Here is an 18909-nt window from a genome sequence, read left to right on the forward strand (position 1 = left end):
GTGTGTGTGCAAGGGAGAGATTCTGCTTGCAATTTTAAGAGAACTGAGGAGATTAGGGCACTCGGATCTTTCTCCCATGCAACGCCAAGCGTGTTTGTGTGTGAGTGTGTGTGTGTGTGTGTGTGTGTGTGTGTGTGTGTGTGTGTGTGTGTGTGTGTGTGAGAGAGTGCATTTTACATATGGCACACATCTGTGCTTCAGGGCTTTGGGAGACAGACTGTATTTGGTCTGGGCAGTGATCCTCAGAGAGGACTAGAACCAGTTAAACACTAAAAACAGCATCACGTTCCATCACTGCTGTTCCGTGTCCTTATCATGAAGGCACTGGATTCATTCAGTGCTTTTATTTGCCAGACACCACAACCTTAGCATTGTCATAGTTTCATACCCGAAGGTCGCAACACATTGTAGACGCATTGTCTTTTCTTCAGTGTATGGTCTCAAAGGAAAAGGAATCCTGATGTTCAGACACATACGGTCAAAGTGTTTAAGTACATTTACATTTACATTTAGTCATTTAGCAGACGCTTTTATCCAAAGCGACTTACATATGTGCGACTTACAATGTATACACATTTTACATTTACACTGATGGCACACCAGAAGCAATTAGGGGTTCAGTGTCTTTCTCAAGGACGCTTCGACAGGGAATCGAACTAGCAACCTTCTGATTACTAAACGACTTATTTACCTCCTGTACCACTGTCGCCCCAAGTGTCCTGTAAGTCTGCAATCTGAGTTCCAGAAAGGTCAAGCCATCTCAAACTAGCACTAAAGGGAATCCCTACTGCATTCCTGAAGGGCATTTTAGATTGTAATGAAAGCCCCTCAAACCTTCAATAAGCATGGGCTTCAGTCACCACTGTATCCCTACATGCACTTCCACCTGCTCAGAGCACATCCCAGAGTAAGCGAGTACGCACTTACGTATTAGGTGTGCTGTACTGTTGTTAGAGGTGTAGTGTGGTGGAAACATTCATGAGCCAAACTAATAAAAACATGGACTCACACTGGCTCCTTTCCTCCCTTCCTATCCTCCCCTTTCTTTCAGGACCAAAGATGGCAGCCTGGACCGGGACATTCTGCACGCGGAGCATCTGGCCAAGAGGCCGTGCACCGTGAGCCCCAGTCAGCGCTTCAGCCCCAGCGGGGGCCCCATGCCGGCCCACCCGGCCCACCCGGCCCACCCGCCCCCCAACGGCCTGGCGTCCTCGCACGCGCCCCCCAACGGCCTGCCCCACCCTGCCCCACCCACACCCCAGCACTACCGGCTGGAGGACATGGCGCTGGCCCACCACTACCGGGACGCCTACAGGCAGGCGGAGCAGCGCGACGTACGGGAGAGACACCGACAGACTGGTGAGAGACGCAGAAGAGAGAACACCCACACCTGCGGCCTTAGCATGCATGTATCAGTTATGCATGTATCAAGTCTTTGTATGATCAGAAATGCTTTGGCAATACACATTTTTTTTCACGGCTGTTCATTCTCTCAGTTTGAAAACTATGTATAATAATATTGTAAAAGAATGTTTTAAATTGTGAAACACACTAGAAGATAGTAAGTTCACAGAAAAGCTCCAATATATGTCAATAGAAAGTTTTGTGGTAACCAAAGCTGTTAACCTGTTCTTCCACATATGGGTGGGAGAGGTTCTTCCACTGTTATCCAACCTGGGTATTAATGGGAGTGTGTGTGTTTGTGTGTGTGTGTGTTTCAGCAGTGCATGGAGCTCGCCAAGAGGAAGTGATCGATCACCGACTGACTGACCGGGAATGGGCTGAGGAATGGAAGCACCTTGATAATGTACGTTTGATTTGACTAGGCCTTGCTTGTGTGTGTGTGTGTGTGTGTGTTTTCCTTATGCACACTTCAGGGAGGTGATTGCACAGCAGGGTGCTGACAGTTTTCTTTTTAAAAATGATAAAACAGCTGGGTTGGGAGATATTTCTTTCGGGGTGGGGGGGGGGGAAATCTTTCTAAAAGCATCGTCTGAATGAAATCTGCTTTACTTTCTCTAACTCGCCTTATTCCAACATCCCACAAACACAAACACAAACACAAACACACATTACAATACTCACAACACACACTCCTCACAGACGCTAATTTTCTCACACACACACACACACACACACACACACACACACACACACACACACACACACACACACATACACACACAGGCTGGAAAAGAGGCACAGATGGATGGAGGGACCCAGTGGAGGGGAGCTCCAGCTGGGGAGAGCAGCTGAGACAAGGGCTACAGTCATGGAGGCAACCGGCCCATGTTGGGCCCCTGCCAAATTAGAAACACTCCACTGAAATAAATATATCTACCAGAGTGAGAGAGAGAGAGAGAGAGCGAAGGAGAGGGAGAGGGAGAGAGGGAGGGAGTGAGGGAGAGCTGATTTTGTGAGCAATGGAGGCAGAATGAATTGGTTTGGCCTCTCCCATTGGCAGCAACACAGCTGTTCCAGAACTATTGTCACTGTGCTGAGCTGCTTAACTGCTCAAGCTCCCTCTCTCTACAGCACTGCTGGCCATGGCCTGGATCTCACACACACACACACACACACACACACACACACACACACACACACACACACACACACACACACACACACACACACACACACACACACAGGCTTTAAGCACCACCTACATAGCTCGGTCTGTGCCCTACCGCATAGTAACTATCCAGACATGAGTACTTAACAGTAGGTCTGCTCCATGGTGAACTCTCTCTGGCAGAGCTGTGGGGGATGTGGATGCCTGTTGCTCTTGGGCAGGAATGTGACGACGCGACCCATAGAGACCATAGCAGGCTATTCAAATCTGTCACTGAGTGAAGTCAGTCCAGTAAACACATCAGGACAGAAACCACTGTCTCATAATAACTCTCCAACTGGAAAATCAAGTAGGCTGCTGATTAATATCCTTGGAAGTGAGAGGTCTCACCTCCTCTCTCTCTCTCTCCCCCCCTGTAGTTGCTCAACTGCATCATGGACATGGTGGAGAAGACGCGGCGATCCCTGACGGTGCTGCGGCGCTGCCAGGAGGCAGACCGCGAGGAGATGAACCACTGGATCCGCCGCTACAGCGACGTGGAGGATATGAAAAAAGGTGGGAGCTCCGCCCAGCGCCCTCCTCCTCCACCACCAAATCTACCTCCACTTCCTCTTCCTTCATCTCTCGCTCCTCTTCCTCCTCCTCCTCCTCACAACTCCAACTCTCCCAGCAACAAGTCGCACGCGCTAGGTATTTGCAGCTCAAGGAAGACATCAGGTTTTCCCCCCTTGCTATCAGCATGCTACACCACAGTGCCTTGTGTCTTCTGTCTTCTTGTTGTTCGCCTGTGACTGTGGTCCCGGCGTGCTCCCTAAGAGCGCCGCGGCCTGCCAGAAATGTTGTATCTGGAGTTTGTTCACATACCACAGAGATAGGGAAGCATGTTTTTGCCTGTGGTGGCTACTTGGCATCAGGCACGCTGTTATCACAGCAGCTGAGGTGGAGCTATGACGGTACGTGCCGCCCCGGCACAGCCCAGGAAGTGTGCAGCGGAGTAACAATAGAAATGTGGCGTGTGTGTGTGTGTGTGTGTTATCTAATCAGGCTTTCCTCATGCCTGACACACCCATTATGCTGAAGATGGTCGTTTTGTGTGTAATGGTCTAGCTAAATTTGGCTTAATAATGAACCCATGTATGTGGATAAATTAGACGTTTTAATGTCTCTCTCTCTCTCTCTCTCTCTCTCTCTCTCTCTCTCCTTTACCCTGTCACAGAGATCCACCGGGACTTCCTTCACCGGCCGCCCTCGGGATATCTTCCAGAGGAGATCTGGAGGAAGGCTGGTAAGAGCTAACAACTGTCAGCAGCACCTGGACTGCAGGCTTTTCACCTCCAGACCAATCCATCCCACACTCATTAGTCTTGAGTGATTACATGACAGTTTCCCCCCCAAATCACGTCTGAAGTTTAAGAGAATCTAAAATAGAAAAAGTCATACAACCATATTGGAGACTCAGTGGTAGCATCCAGACAGGATCCCTATCACTCTCACAGATAGGGCCCCGTCGCCGTGGTTACATAAGGTGAGGGATTGCTGTGGGGCCCCCCCTATCTGTCATTAGTGCTAAGTGCTTTCCATCTGTCATCGCCATGAAAGGTAACTGCAGTTAAAAGGGGAGGTAAAAAAAAGAAAGAAAGAAAAAAAAAACAGCAACTGTGGTGAAAATGCAGTAAAAACCCCGGCACAGTGCAACAGCACAGGTGGAGCGGCAGCTTAACTCACCTCCACCAGGCAGAGGGAGGGGGGAGGGAAGGAGGGGGGAGGAGGGAGGAGGTAGAGATAGAGGGAGGACTAAAGAGGCCAATCACCCAGTTCATACAGCTTTTTAATGTCACAATTCCTTTGCATAAGTGCAAAAAGGTCACAGTTGGTAACGGAACACCCTAAACAAATGACCCACCACTACCACCCTACTGTCTGGAAACCAATGCCATCTAGGTGTGCATTCTGCTCGTCAAACCAAAGGTGGTGGCTAAGCTCAGCTCAGCTCAACGGGCCTCTGACTCGAACTGTGACGCTGCTGTTGCATATAGCATATGGCATCCTTGAAACGTGATGCTGCATTTTCACTCTCAGTACTCTTCATTTTTTAACTGCAGCCATCTCTCACGCAGGTACCCCCAGCATCCCGATCTCCCCAGCACTAAAGCAACTCCAAAACAAACAGGGTGAGTAGAATGCCCCACTGTCCCCCCCCCCCATCCCCCACCCCCCCTCACACGACAAAGAGAGACAAAGGCGAGACTCAATGCTGTCTGTGTTTGTGTGTGTGCTGTATGTGTGTGTGTGTGTGTGTGTGTGTGTGTGTGTGTGTGTGTGTGTGTGTGTGTGTGTGTGTGTGTGTGTGTGTGTGTGTATGGAGGGTATAGCAATTTTTGAGTCTAGCAGCATGGTATGCCATATGCATTCATTTTTAAGCTTACGTTTCATCTTACTGATATAGATGTTGGAAAGGAACATATTTCTTTTAAAGTGAGAGAGAGTGTAGGCTGAGGCTAAGATGAAAGCTGGACCTTCAAAAAACAAAGATCAAAATTGTCAGACGAAAGAGAGTTAAGGAGTCATGAAAGACAGAGCGAAAGAAAGAATGCAAGACTGAAAGAATAAAGGCAAGAATGACAGACAGACTTTGAAACCTGCCAGGTCCCAGCAGAATTAAAACGTTAATATTGCCGGCACCGTGTTTTCCATTAAGTGCTAATTGCTCCAGCATCTGCTCCGGAGTCTCCTTGATAAAAATTAATTAAATTTGCAAATCTTAACGGTGCATGCACAGAGGTTGATAATTGAACGGCCAAGGTATGCATAGATAGTGAGTATAAAAAGCACACAAAAAAAAGACAGAAGGGAAAAAAAAGAAGACAAAAAAGGATGAAGGAAGAAGGTAGAGCCAGGCTTAGGATGAAAGCGGGAAAGGCATGCAGGAGGAGTGGAGAGGTCGCACGGAATACTAACTACCCTGCCAGCCGAGAGTGCAATGGTATCAAGCTATATAAACAAATACATATTCACTGGAGCCTGCACATTCACACAAACACACACACACAGTCTCTAGACATAACATATACATAGATATGCAGGTGATGAACACATACACGCACTCACATACATTCATATTCATTTTTATACACGATGAGCTGTGCATGGTTCTTAAAGCTTACCTCAATTTTCTCTCACATTTGTACAAAAATGTAAACATACACATCCTCTGAGCACAGTCTACCATTCTCCATAAAGACTATGAGGATTGGCGACTGAGACAGAACAACTCAGATATTTACCGTTTAACTAACTGGAGCTATCAGAGAGGTAGAGGATGGAGTGAGAATACCCTAAATCTGTGTGTCTGTGTGTGTGTGTGTGACACACATTCAACACCAATCCCTCACATGTTTAATTCTCCACTTTCAATTCCAGCAGTTCCATCAAATCATATTAAGACTCACTGCACCAATTATCCTGACAGAGATTCATCACATTGGCAACGTTTGCCCACTGGAGATGTTCTCCTGCAAAGCGTGACAAATACTCAGACTAAACGAGAGCGCAATTATCACTATAATGTCCTACTGTGGCCCTTAATGAGTGGCCCTTCTCCAGAATGCTATTTTAGACCGTCCACACACCTGCCTGTCCTAAAAAACACACACCACTCACTCACAAAGTGGCGTTTGTAGAGCAAAGGGAGAGGGGAAAGCGGGTAAAAGAGGGGTAGATATGTCACCCCTCCCACACCCCTACAGAAAAGTCATTAACTCACACTCATTTAATCATGGTAAATTATAAACAAAGTCACAAGATACTAGGCTAATAAGCAAGTGAACAAAAGTTTGGAGACATCTGCTGTTGTAATTGTGTGTGGGGTGGCGGTGGAGGAGGCTGTTAGCTGGCGTGTGAAATTAATTATTGATAGGCCCTGTGCCTTTTTTCTGACTAAATGTATTAAATCTTGGATGATGTACATCTGTTTGTTAAGATAAAACAAGCAGGGAGCTTAGGCTGCCTCAATAAAGAATGACGGAGGAAAGGAATGTGAAGGAAGCCCATGGAGAGGTCTGGTGGAGGCTAACCGTCCTGTCTCTCTCTCTCTCCCTCTCTCTCCCTCTCTCTCTCTCTCTCTCTCTCTCCCTCTCTCTCTCCCTCTCTCTCTCCCTCTCTCCTCCCCCCCCCCTCCCCTGATAGAGGAGGCAGTGAATGAGGTGAAAAGACAGGCCATGTCTGAACTGCAGAAAGCGGTGACAGATGCCGAGCGCAAGGCTCACGAGATGATCTCCGCCGAGCGCAACAAGATGGAGAGGGCGCTGGCTGACGCCAAGAGGCAGGCCTCAGAGGAAGCGCTGACCGTCATCAACCAGCAGGAGGACTCCAGTGAGGTAGGACAAAGACACCTGCACACGTGTACTATAACTCAGATGGAGAAAACTCATACTAACCTACCTCTCCCCCACATACACAAACATACAGAGAGAAGGCAAAGGCAAAGACACAGATACAGAATCAGAAATACATACTGACTGGCATTGGAGGCACTCAAAACCATGCCAACACCAACTTATTACATTAACACACACACACATACAGTGGGGAAAATAAGTATTTGAACCCCTGCCGATTTCGCAAGTTTGGCCACTTGCAAAGAAATGTGTGACCTATAATTGTAATGGTAGGTGTATTTTAACAGTGATAAATAGAATATCAACAAACAAATCCAGAAAACTGCATTTTATAACATTTATGACTTAATTTGTATTTGATGCAGAAAATAAGTATTTGAACCCCCAAGCAAACAGCAAGAATTCTGGCTCCCAATGACCAGTTATGTGCCCAAGAAGCACACAGATTAGTCCTCATTAGGCCTAACAAGGTACACCTGATCTCAACTGGTGACGTGTATAAAAGAAACCTGTCCAAAGAATCATACTTCACACCTTCAACCTCACCACCATGGGCAAGACCAAAGAGTTGACCAAGGACATCAGAGATAAGATTGTAGACCTGCACAAGGCTGGAATGGGTTACAAAACCATCGGCAAGCAGCTTGGTGAGAAGCAGACAACTATTGGTGCGATTATTCGTTAATGGAAGCAACACCAAACAACTGTCAATCGCTCTAGGTCTGGGGCTCCATGCAAGATATCCCCTCGTGCGGTATCGGTGATCATCCGAAAGGTGCAGAATAACCCCAGAACTACACAGGGGGAGCTTGTGAATGATCTCAAGGCAGCTGGGACCACAGTCACCAAGAAAACCATTGGCAACACACTACGCCGTAATGGTTTGAAGTACTGCAGCACTCGCAAGGTCCCCCTGCTCAAGGAAGCACATGTACAGGGCCGTCTGAAGTTTGCCATTAAACACTTAAATGATTCTAAGGAGGATTGGGAGACAGGATGTGGTCAGATGAGACCAAAATCAAGCTCTTTGGCATCAACTCGACTTGCCACGTTTGGAGGGGAATGAATGCTGAATATGACACCATCCCCACCGTCAAGCATGGAGGTGGAAACATTATGCTTTGGGGCTGTTTCTCTGCCAAGGGTACAGGACGACTCCACTGCATCGAGGGGACTATGGATGGGGCCATGTAACGTGGAATATTGGGCTTGAACCTCATTCCCTCATTCCCCATTGAAAACGCAACCTTAAGGATTTGGAGAGGATCTGCAAAGAGGAGTGGACCAAAATCCCTCCTGAGATGTGTGTAAACCTGGTGACCAACTACAAGAAAAGTCTGACGTCTGTGCTTGCCAACAAGGGTTATTCCACCAAGTACTAAGTCATGTTTTGCTAGGGGTTCAAATACTTATTTTCTGCATCAAATGCAAATTAAGTCATAAATGTTATAAAATGCAGTTTTCTGGATTTTTTTGTTGATATTCTGTTTCTCACTGTTAAAATACACCTACTATTACAATTATAGATCACACATTTCTTTGCAAGTGGTCAAACTTGTGAAATCGGCAGGGGTTCAAATACTTATTTTCCCCACTGTATATGCAGACTCTGTGACGCCCCAGCCATGTCAAACACCCCACGCCCGATGTGAAGTGCACTTTTCTGCCTTCTTCCCACTCCACGTAGCCTGCGGCCACACAGGCAGCCCACTTCACATTAAGCGAGCAGTCACACTCCACACCTCCCTCAAAATAGCCCACTCTGTCACATGCCTCTCAGCATAGCCGTGCACAGCCAGCACACCTAACCTCCCCTCCCACCTCAGCCACTCTGCTTCCTCACCACTATCAGTCATTCATGCACCCCGTTCACCAGACATGGCCGCCAGCCATTTCATATCCTCATTCAGCCACTCAGTCTGCACTCAGTATTTTTATTCTAGGTTTCAATCAGTCATTTATCTCCACACGTTTTTTTTTGTTCATTCTGTTGTTACTTTGTTTACACATGGAGTCGTTCACATGCTCATCTTGCTTGCTTGATGGGGCCTTTTTTTATTCTATTCTATTTTTATTAAGGAATTGATTCACTCCACCAGTTGTTACTCATTCATTCTATATGCATTTCCTTCCTTCCAAACAGAATGACAAACTTCACTTACGCATTTAGTCAGTCATTCTTCCACTTAAACCGGCTTTTCAGATCACTCACTCACTCACTTCTGCTCTGTCTGTGTTTAGTCATGTAGTCTCTTACACAGTAAGTCATTCCTTTACTCATCTCTCCATTGTTGCTCTCTCTCTCTCTCTCTCTCTCTCTCTCTCTCGCTCTCAGAGCTGCTGGAACTGCGGGCGGAAGGCCAGTGAGACCTGCAGCGGCTGCAACACGGCGCGTTACTGCGGCTCCTTCTGTCAACACAAGGACTGGGAGAAGCACCACCACGTGTGCGGACAGGGCATGCAGGGGTTGCCCGGGGGCGGCGGAGTGCCCGTGGGCACCCCGTCCTCCACCACCTCCACGTCTTCGTCCTCTTCCTCCAACGCACCCCCCACGCACTCAGAGAGCACGCCCCCTGGAGGTCCCCTGTCGCTGGGCGTCCAGGTGGGCGGCGGCAGCCCCAAGGACGGTGGCTCCAGCTCCAGCAGCGCGTCCCGCTCCACCACCCCGGCCACCCCCGCCCTGCTGGACTCATCCTCGCGCTGACAAGCCACTGCATCGCCTCCACCACCACCTCCAGTCACCACCCTAAGCCAACACCTTCAGCTACACCCCTGCCTCCACTGCTGCTAAACAGCGTCCTCTATCCAAAACGTAGCCAACAGCGGAGGAATCTCTTGCGATGGCATCCCCTCGATGAAGTATCTAAAAAAGAAAAAAAAAAGATTTTTTTTTTGGTGTTTTTGTGTGACTGCACCTCGAAGTGCTGCCAAGACGGTAAACTGTGTCCGATGATTTCTTAGCTACCTAACGAAGGTATTCTTTTTGTGGACCCACACAAGAATAGAAAAAAAATACAACACATTTCTCTTTCATGAAGCAAGGCAAGACACACACCATGAGAAACTCCATAACCAAATTCACACAGCGAAGTGACGGGGGTCCTTCTGGCCTGTGCTCAAAGCTGGGGTCTAAGTTAACACAATACGTGCTGCCAGGACACAGAGAGTGTTCACTAATGCCTATAAATGGAATGTGTTTTCCATTTGTAAATGGGATTAGGTCCTTTTACAAATAGGACATGCAAACACTGTCAGCCTAGTTGGCACCAAACAGCACTGAGAGCTCTACAGCAGGCCTGGCTTTTGCCATCCTCCATGGTCTCAACAGCTCCATTCCAGTGAAGGCTGTGGGTATGGGGGTAGGTGCAGGGGTGGGGGGTCGGTTGGGGGTTGTGGTTAAACCCTGAGACCGCCATGCTCCTGTGCCTCTTCAGTGATCTGATGCAGAACAGAAAGTGGACTTGGACCAGCACTCTTGTCCCTGAAACATAAACACTTAAACCAGGAACTAGAACCCCCATGTGGAGACACACAGCCTTCGGGATTCTAGGCATAAGACCATAGGCAGCAGACACTCTCTGTTCAGTGTCCAGCCTCAGTCTGAGGAATCTGACAGGTACCAGGATGCCAACAACCCCCCCCCCTCACCTCCTCCTCTAAGAACCTCTCAAATAAACAGCTGAAATGTTCATCTGTTGACAAATATGTTCTTTGGCTTTAATAAAAAACAGAAAGAACAGTCCAAAAATCATTATAAATAATAATAATGATCATAATAATATTGATAATAATAATAATAACAAAAACCTTTTTAAGAAAACCTGTTAACTACCTTGCTAGCGAGCCAAGAAAACCTACACCAGACTCACCTCTCTTTACTGATGTGAACCCAAATGAATTTTTGAGGAGAAAAAAAACAGAATCCAAACCTTTTTATGACACTGCCAAAGTTACTGAGCGACAAGGAGAAGCACTCATCTTGTAACCAAACACAAAACGACTACTTCAACTCCTCAGCAAAGCCAGCCCTGTAAGAGCAAGCAGGCTGTGTGAGTGGGGGCCACAGCGAACACCTTATCTCCCCACATATGAACACACACACACAAACACACCCTCACTCACCTCCAAAAAACATCAAAGGAAATGGAAACAAAATCCCCAAATAACTCTACAGACTAAATGCACTGCAGCTACCCGCTAACGGGTTGACAGACACTATTGAGTCAAATAATGTGAATTCACATCGATGGCAGAAAAAGAACTTCTGAGTAGATGGATGACACATGAGACACAAAACACAGACACACACTCACGTAAACACACAAACAAATACACATCCAGACAAGCAGAAAAAAATGACCTGGAGAGATCGTTCTGGAAGGAAAAGGGAAGCTACCTGGGACAATGAAATTGTGTCTGGGGAAAAGACTTGTATTTGCCCTTGAGGAGAAAAAAATGGCATTGGAACTGCCCCAGACATCCCCCCCCCTTAAAAAAAAAAGACTGAAATATGAACTGTGAGTCTGTCTGTCTGTGAGCATTGTACACTAAGAGTAAGCCTTCATGTTCTTCATGTTCTGTTTCTTTTTTTAAAGCGCTGTGAAGACTGAGACGTTAAACATTGGAGTTTCATCTTTTTTTCCACTTTCCCACATTTTTTTCCAAAGCATGACAAGAAACAGACTTTAAAGAGCCTCATAGGTGGTGTAGACTTGGTTCTTTTCTCTCTAGCTATCTCTCTCACTCTCTCTTTCTACCTCCCCTTGGCAATGCCCCCGTGTGTTCAATGCCCCTTTTTGTCAAACCTGCTTTGCTTCTTTGACACACCCAGCGAGTACATATCTGTGAAAGGATCAAAAATCCCTGCTTGTAGATATTCCTTTCTGTTTCCTCGATGTCTCTGTCTGCCTTTGCTGTCCTGGTGTGTGAGTCAGAAAGAGGGGGAAAGTTTTGTTTGTTTGTTTGGTTTATTTTTTTCTCCCTTCAGGTTCAGAAACAAACATTCACAGAAAATGTGAGGGGGGTTGGAGACACCGAAGGAGGAGAAGCCTGTGTTTTATCTATTCTTCAATTTGTTGTATCTATATCAATGAGAAAGGAAATCCTCCTGTAGAATATTTTCTATTGCTCGCATTGTTAGACAGTGAGAGAGAACAAGAGGTGCAATATGGGAAAGAGAATTCAGCTACTGAAGGGAACCACAGAAACGGCCCTTAGGGTGACTTATAACAAAAAAATATACATAGAAATATATTTAAAATAACAACAGTAACTTAATGTGAATGTACATAGTATTTAAAAAAAAGAAGAGGTCCAAAAATGTGTTTGCCAAATATCAGAAACCTTTAAAGTATAATGACTAGAATTGAATTTCTCTCCATTTCATCTGTTTTTGTTTGTTTATTTTGTTTGGAAATCAAGTCAATTGTAATTACTCAGTCAACAAATGACCATCACATTTCTGGATATTTGCAGATGTCTGTGCAAGGTGTAATCTCTACAGGTTGTCATGGGAATGAGGGAGATATAATCAGACAGGAGCTGTATAATCATGAGAAGATTCTCCTCTAAGTCCACTGACCCGGGCTGTTGTCGAATAGTCAAAAAGAAATTACGAACAATGTCCTTTCCCAAACATTTTTCCTTGAACTCAATGGAAAACGTGATGAGGTCAAGGAAAAATGTTAAGGAGAATGAGGAAAAGACAACCACAGAGCAAGAGAATCCGACTGCACTTACGCTAGCCTACGTAATTATGCGACTGCAGATGTTATTGACGTGGGTCATGTTGATTATTTGTTGTTGCTGCCAAGAAATTGTGGGACTGCATTATCTCCTTTCCTTTCGTAAAGGACGGTTCAGTGTACCCTATGCTAAAGGAGATAAGAAAGGAAGCATTGAAGCACCTTTCCTTCAGCATTTAGAGACTTCGACCAGCTCTTATCATGGCTGCCACTTCGATACTTCTGGGTCATTTCACTCAGTTAGGAACCCAAGCAAAGAAGACTATTTGACTGCAGCCCTGCTCTTCTAGTGGCAAATCAGTGTCATGTGATACTCATTCAAGTATGCATCCATCATTGCCACTTCATGGTAAAGAAGATGTATTTGTCAAAGGAAGGGCTAGTGCATGTATTACGATTAAAAACTTCTCAGTCAGGTTGGTGACTTCAACCTATAGTGACCGACTGCAGGGGAAGTTGTGAAACATTGCCATCCATTGGGCCAAAATGCAACTGCAGTAGTCCAGCTCTGGTCATTATACACACACAGAGGTCAGCCCATCTTATGGGAACCAGGTGCAAGAGAGCAATGCTCATTTCTACCGGCATCTTCTCACCTTAGGTAGTTCAGTGGCAGTGTGTGGAGTTTCATACATCACAGATTACAGCGCATTGTGTGCATCCAAATAAGAACCAGAGAGCATGCCCCACACACATAGGAAAGGTATGGGTGACGCACCCAAGACAGAAAATTAAAAGAATCTGTGGTTCACATTGTTCCAAAAAACAGTTTGGCACTCGTGTCTGAACATTTTAGAGAGATCTCCAGAGTTACACATTCACACCCACACATGTACTGGCGGAGTGCTGTCATACCGATTAGAGTACACATTCAACCTAAACACTCCTATCCTATCTGTTTTCATGCTGTACCTCTGAAAATGGACCAAACTTGAAAGATCTTTCGTGTTTTATTGTTTTGTGCTGTTGCGAAGCATTATGGAGGCAGGTTCGCCGAGATGTTTGCATCGTCAGCTTTTTTTTTTTTTTTTACTTTAATTATTATTTAATTTATCATAGCATATCTATTTTCTTATTTCATTATCAAAGTAATATATGAATTCTGTCAGATGTGATATGCTGAAGATGATTCTGCTCCTGCATAAGCTTGCTTGCATCAGTCCCAAAACATTGTATTTAATCAGATTCAGTCTATTGCCTGTATCACAGAGAACTCCTCTCCTACTTCCTTCCTGCACTAAAACGTCCCATGACTCCCCGAATCTGACTGCTTTCTGAACTGCCTGCTGCAAATGCCCAACGACTGAGAAAGAAGCCAACGAGGAAAGTGTACAGTACAAAAATGGTGCCACAGACAGACATGTAAACCCGTCCAGTCATGCTTCAGACCTCGCGAGTGAGCCTGAGAAATACTTGTAGGATGTCATTAACTCTGCATGTCTCCAAACGAGTGTGTGAGAATGGTTGTGTTTGTGAGTGTATGGTCAGCACTGCGTTGAAACTCAACTGCGTTTTAGGGTCTGCTTGCATGTGTCGTCTGTAGTATACTTTAGACCCCACTGCAGCTAGAACCCGCTTGTGTTTCATATAGGCTTTAATCTGTCAGTGGAAGAATAATGTGACTGACTTAACCAAACCCCGTTATTTAAAAATGCCATCTTTTGGTTTTGACATCTTCTCTTAAACGAGTTGAGTATGCAACGCTACTGGTTGCATGTGTGACCCAAATTAATTCAAAAGCACAGACCAAAGTACTACTGTATGGCTGCAGACTTTAGTGGAGAAAGCAGAGCTTTGTGTTACATGAGACAAAATGGGAGACCCTGTGGCCATTAACCAAAGTGTCTGCAATACAACACAACAGGAAACACACACTGAAAGCACAACAAAACTATCAATACGTTCTGCAAGGTCAAGATTCATTCAAGCAGCTCAGATGCTTGTTCTCATAAATCAAAAACAACAGGAACATTGTAGTAATTTAACACCTCTCAGCCTGGCTGAGTGTAGAGAGTGTGTGTTTGGCAAGGGTGCTTCAAGGAGAGCTCTCCTTTCTTGAAATGACCTTACTATTTACAACTTTACTTGAACCTCAAGAGCTTTAAAAAAAAAAAAAAAAACCTTCAGACTGATGGTAGAGGATGTCCTTCTCTACCTGAGATTTGTTTTTGCATGTCTGCCTGTGGCAACATTTGAAGAAACGTGCGGTACAATACTCAATACTCTTTCTGACCATGTCTTTTTCTCTTGACCAAAATGAAACCAAATAAGCCTAGCTTAAGTACTTCCTTCCTTGTGTCTTGGGCACTTTCAGTTAGGCAGTCTCCATTTATAAGGGGAAGGATTTGGTTGAGATACTGGCCGTGTAAGTAGTTTGTAAATACAACATGAGTTCAAAGGATGTCCTGGGCACTTCCTATATATATATTAGAGGGTGAGAGAGAGACAAAAAAGAGAATGATGTCTGCATCAAACCACGCAAGAATGGAGGTCAGTCGCTTTCTGAAATAACTTTGCTCAATTATGGGATTCACACCATTACAGAAACATAACAAGAGAGATAACCTGAGGACAATATGTGTTTCATTCACTAATGTTAGCATTAGTCTATGACTGGAATTACATTGTTAATTTCAGTGTGTGATTGTACTGTGAAAAAAAAAAAAACACACACACACACAAAGCTAAAACTGCTCTCTATTGCTAGCAAGGTGGACACAGCACTTGGTCTCCCAAAAGCCATGATGGGGAGGGACTTTTAAAAGTATAGATACTTCAAACAAAAGGCTTGGTTTGATATTTGTAGGATTATATACTGTATTGTGCAATACAAAATTACAGAAAAAGGAAATGTTTCTGTTGGAAAAAGGGTGGGCGTGTTGAAGGAATTGATTTTTTTAAATTATTATTCTTTGCTTGTTTATTTTCCATGTAAAGGGTCCTGTTATCATTCTCTAGATAAAGTGAACTGTGCCAGGATAAATTTTACATTTATTTATTTCTTGCATGCTCTCCTCCCCCCTCTTTTTGCTATTTCCCTTCTCTAACTGTGCGCTATGTTGGATATGTGAAGTTGTAATCATTCTAATTCAGGTTATTGTCTGTGTTGAGCTATGTATCTGTGTAATTAAAAAGAAAACGAAATATGACCGATGTTTATCATTGACTCGTTTTTGATGACATCAGTGTTTATTCATCTTGGAGAAGTTCGACTTGCTATTTAGATACTTTCAGGGGTTTTCCACATGCAGAAGGAAGAACAACATACCAAAACTTGCAGTGCACCATTGATGTACTGTTCAGCCAAAGCACTGACAGAAAAGTCCAGGAATCACAATGTGGCGCTTTGCAATGACATATGAAATACACGCAATTAGTAGGCTAGGATATGGCTGTGTTTTGAAGGATGTTCAAGATGGCATAAAATCCGCCCCTAGCGCACAGGTGCTCACTGATAAGGCTTAATAAGACATCATCCCTACCGTGAGTGATCGACAAGTGATTTTCACCCGCATGTTTTCGTTGTGGTCCTGTGTGTAGCTCCATATAGGTTTAACTCGGCCGAAAAATACGCTTACAGCTTTAAAAAGTGAAGGAATAGGGTACTTTAAAACTAATATCTTAAGGGTATGATTTTGAGGTTAATCGTCCTCTGACATGGCTGATACACGTGTTCGTCTAGAAACGGAGATCTTTGCAAACCAATGGACCTCAAATCCTGTAAGTGGCGGAAAGTGTCGAATTTGAGTATAATCGTAAACGAGTTGGTGGAGCTTAACACTCACTAAAATGAATACCTGTTTCCTCTATGATTTCCGAGCACTGTTAAACTGATAGAGAAAATCACCACAGACCTCTAAAACAAAGCAGCCTCTAGAAAACCTCTTTCAAGTTCAAGGACCCTTCTCTAACACTCTTTAATTAACTGTTACTCAGGAGCTTGAAGCTATCAAGGCAAGAGTGCTGGAGTTGGAGGAGGAGGCTGAAAAGCTTAGGGAAGTTCAGACTTTGGCAGAACGGCAGCTCATGTACAATCCCCTAGCAGGTAAGATCTGGTGGGTGGGTGAATCTGTCTGTTTTTACTGTGGAGCCATACCTGGTCAAGCCCCATCCATGGCAAATCTGGTATACTTGTTTTTTTTCTTTTCTGGCGGGCGTCTTCTCCTCCATTCTTAGACATAATTTTCTGTAGAGCATAAATTAAGTTCGCCATTGTACTTGGAGTTAAAATTTAAATATGTTTTGCCTCTTTTTGTATTTCACAGCTCATTCTTTCTTTTTTGTGAAGACTAACACCATGTTTAGATGCATTAAACTAATGTGTGCTTAATATTCTCAGTTATTAGTCATCTGATATCCTTCCAACCCACAGCACTGTTTTACCACATGAGCCACGAGGAGAGAATTGATGCTGACAATAGATCAGTGTATGTTGGAAATGTAAGCTTTATTTCCCATTTGGTCATCCACCATGAATTTGTTTTGCATATTGATCGCATGGCATTTAAATCTGTGACTCATTATCTTGACATTACCTCTTCATGTTAAATAGGTGGACTATGGCGCAACTGCAGCTGAGCTGAAGACCTACTTCAGTGGTTGTGGTTCTGTTAATAGAGTGACCATTCTATGTGACAGAACCACTGGTCACCCCAAAGGGTGAGATGCTGCGTTTTTAAAATACATTTTTAATATAACTTTTAATGTTGATTGCCCAGTTCACAACATCGGTCTGTGTTGACAAATATGACTTGAGTTTCTGAACTCTCATTAGCCCTTGTCCTTTGCAGCTTTGCATATATTGAATTCTCAGAGAGGGATGCTGTGGGGACTGCAATGACCTTGGATAATACTTTATTCAGAGGTCGAGTCATAAAGGTAAGCAGAAAGCCCAGTGGAGACTGAAATAATGCAGTTTTGATGACTCTAAACAAAAGCATAGTTTTGGATTTGAATGGGAAGTGGAAATCACTCACCTGGAGACATAAATGGTCTAAATGTAGGTTGGAAGAAATGGTGGATTTCATGTATTTGAAACATTGTGGAGCACAAAATAGCTGTGTAAACAGCATAGGCGAGTGGTGTTTGTGAAGTTGTGAGCGACTTGAATCAGGAAAGCAAGACTTGATTGCGTTCAATGACTACAATGTTGGCTTTCGCCTCAGTTTAATACATTTATTATCTAGATATTGTAGTCTTTTCAGAAAGGGTTGTCAGGAGGCCACACATGACTACTAGATATCTGGAACCTGAATTTGGTTTGTAGGTTTCGCCCAAAAGGACCAACATACCAGGCATCACCAACAGAGGGGGCAATCGTGGTCGACCATGGGCACGTGGCAACAGGTTCAACAACGGGTTTCAGGGTCGCTTCAGGTAAGTATTCTAAGGCCTTGCTCTGGAAAGCATTGTCCAGACCCACATAAACTTGCCATTAAGTTGCAAAGCTACAAAGTATTAAATTAGATAGATTTTTTTTTTATGCTCTGGATGCTCCCCTAATATGGTGCATTGTCTGCTATCAAGTTAATATAACTAACAAAGACCAATGGCACATGTCTAAGATGATGATCATGGGTGATTGTTGAAAATGGTTATCCATTGGAAAGGCAGTCCAATTACTTATGTCTGCTTATCATTTTTGAACAAGTAACAATTACAAGCTTAAAATGAGGTGTATCAATCGTATCTAAATGCATGACATTTATCAAAAGACTAGCGCCCAACATAACTACACCATGGCTCTTGAACAATTTAGGATGTGAGTGGACAATGGTTATCCCCCTATATATTAAGTTTCAAAAGAATTTGATACCCGTCACAAAAATATTTGTTTCATTCCCAGCTGAATTCACTTTTAATGCATTTTTTGCTCTTGTAGGGGAAATGGAAGAGTCCAGCCTTGGTCTGACCATTATTAATGTGTTCAATTTAGATGGTTTCTTAATTTTTATTTAATTTTATTTATTACTATAGCAATTGTGTTTTGACAATTTGACCATGTAATAATATAATTTAGAAATCATGGCTTTTTACTTTAATCTGGATTTTATGTTTCTTTTCTAACCAAATGGCACTTGAATTGAAATGTTTGTTTTTGTACATTTTCTTACTGCGGGAAAAATAAATATCATTATTTGATGTGGTTTACCATTTGAACATAATAAATTCAAGCAATGTATCAGCAGTGGCTCAA

At 44.1% G+C, this 18909-nt stretch overlaps 2 protein-coding genes across 5 annotated transcripts in view; both read left to right on the forward strand.

Moving 5' to 3' along the window:
* cbfa2t3 (CBFA2/RUNX1 partner transcriptional co-repressor 3) overlaps positions 1–15862 on the forward strand; it is a 50544-nt gene extending 34682 nt beyond the window's left edge. For 2 of the 4 annotated variants that reach the window (XM_031569280.2, XM_031569283.1), the window contains exons 6-12: positions 1052–1359; positions 1722–1807; positions 2992–3262; positions 3789–3857; positions 4690–4743; positions 6758–6948; positions 9305–15862. In XM_031569280.2, the coding sequence (XP_031425140.1) occupies positions 1052–1359; positions 1722–1807; positions 2992–3262; positions 3789–3857; positions 4690–4743; positions 6758–6948; positions 9305–9673 (1348 nt within the window). In that variant the 3' untranslated portion in view covers positions 9674–15862. The remainder of the gene's footprint in view (positions 1–1051; positions 1360–1721; positions 1808–2991; positions 3263–3788; positions 3858–4689; positions 4744–6757; positions 6949–9304) is intronic. The other 2 variants (XM_031569282.2, XM_031569281.2) reach the window with 2 other exon arrangements.
* A 113-nt stretch (positions 15863–15975) lies between these two features.
* On the forward strand, positions 15976–18897 carry pabpn1l (PABPN1 like, cytoplasmic). The gene is made up of 7 exons (XM_012819232.3): positions 15976–16433; positions 16650–16758; positions 17086–17153; positions 17266–17372; positions 17504–17591; positions 17980–18089; positions 18595–18897. Exons 1-7 carry the CDS (start codon positions 16371–16373, stop codon positions 18632–18634), a joined length of 585 nt encoding a protein of 194 aa, XP_012674686.1. The 5' UTR covers positions 15976–16370; the 3' UTR covers positions 18635–18897.
* Positions 18898–18909: the final 12 nt, after the last annotated feature.

Source organism: Clupea harengus, chromosome 6 (genome assembly GCF_900700415.2).
Source record: "Clupea harengus chromosome 6, Ch_v2.0.2, whole genome shotgun sequence".
In the NCBI taxonomy this organism is placed as follows: domain Eukaryota; kingdom Metazoa; phylum Chordata; class Actinopteri; order Clupeiformes; family Clupeidae; genus Clupea; species Clupea harengus.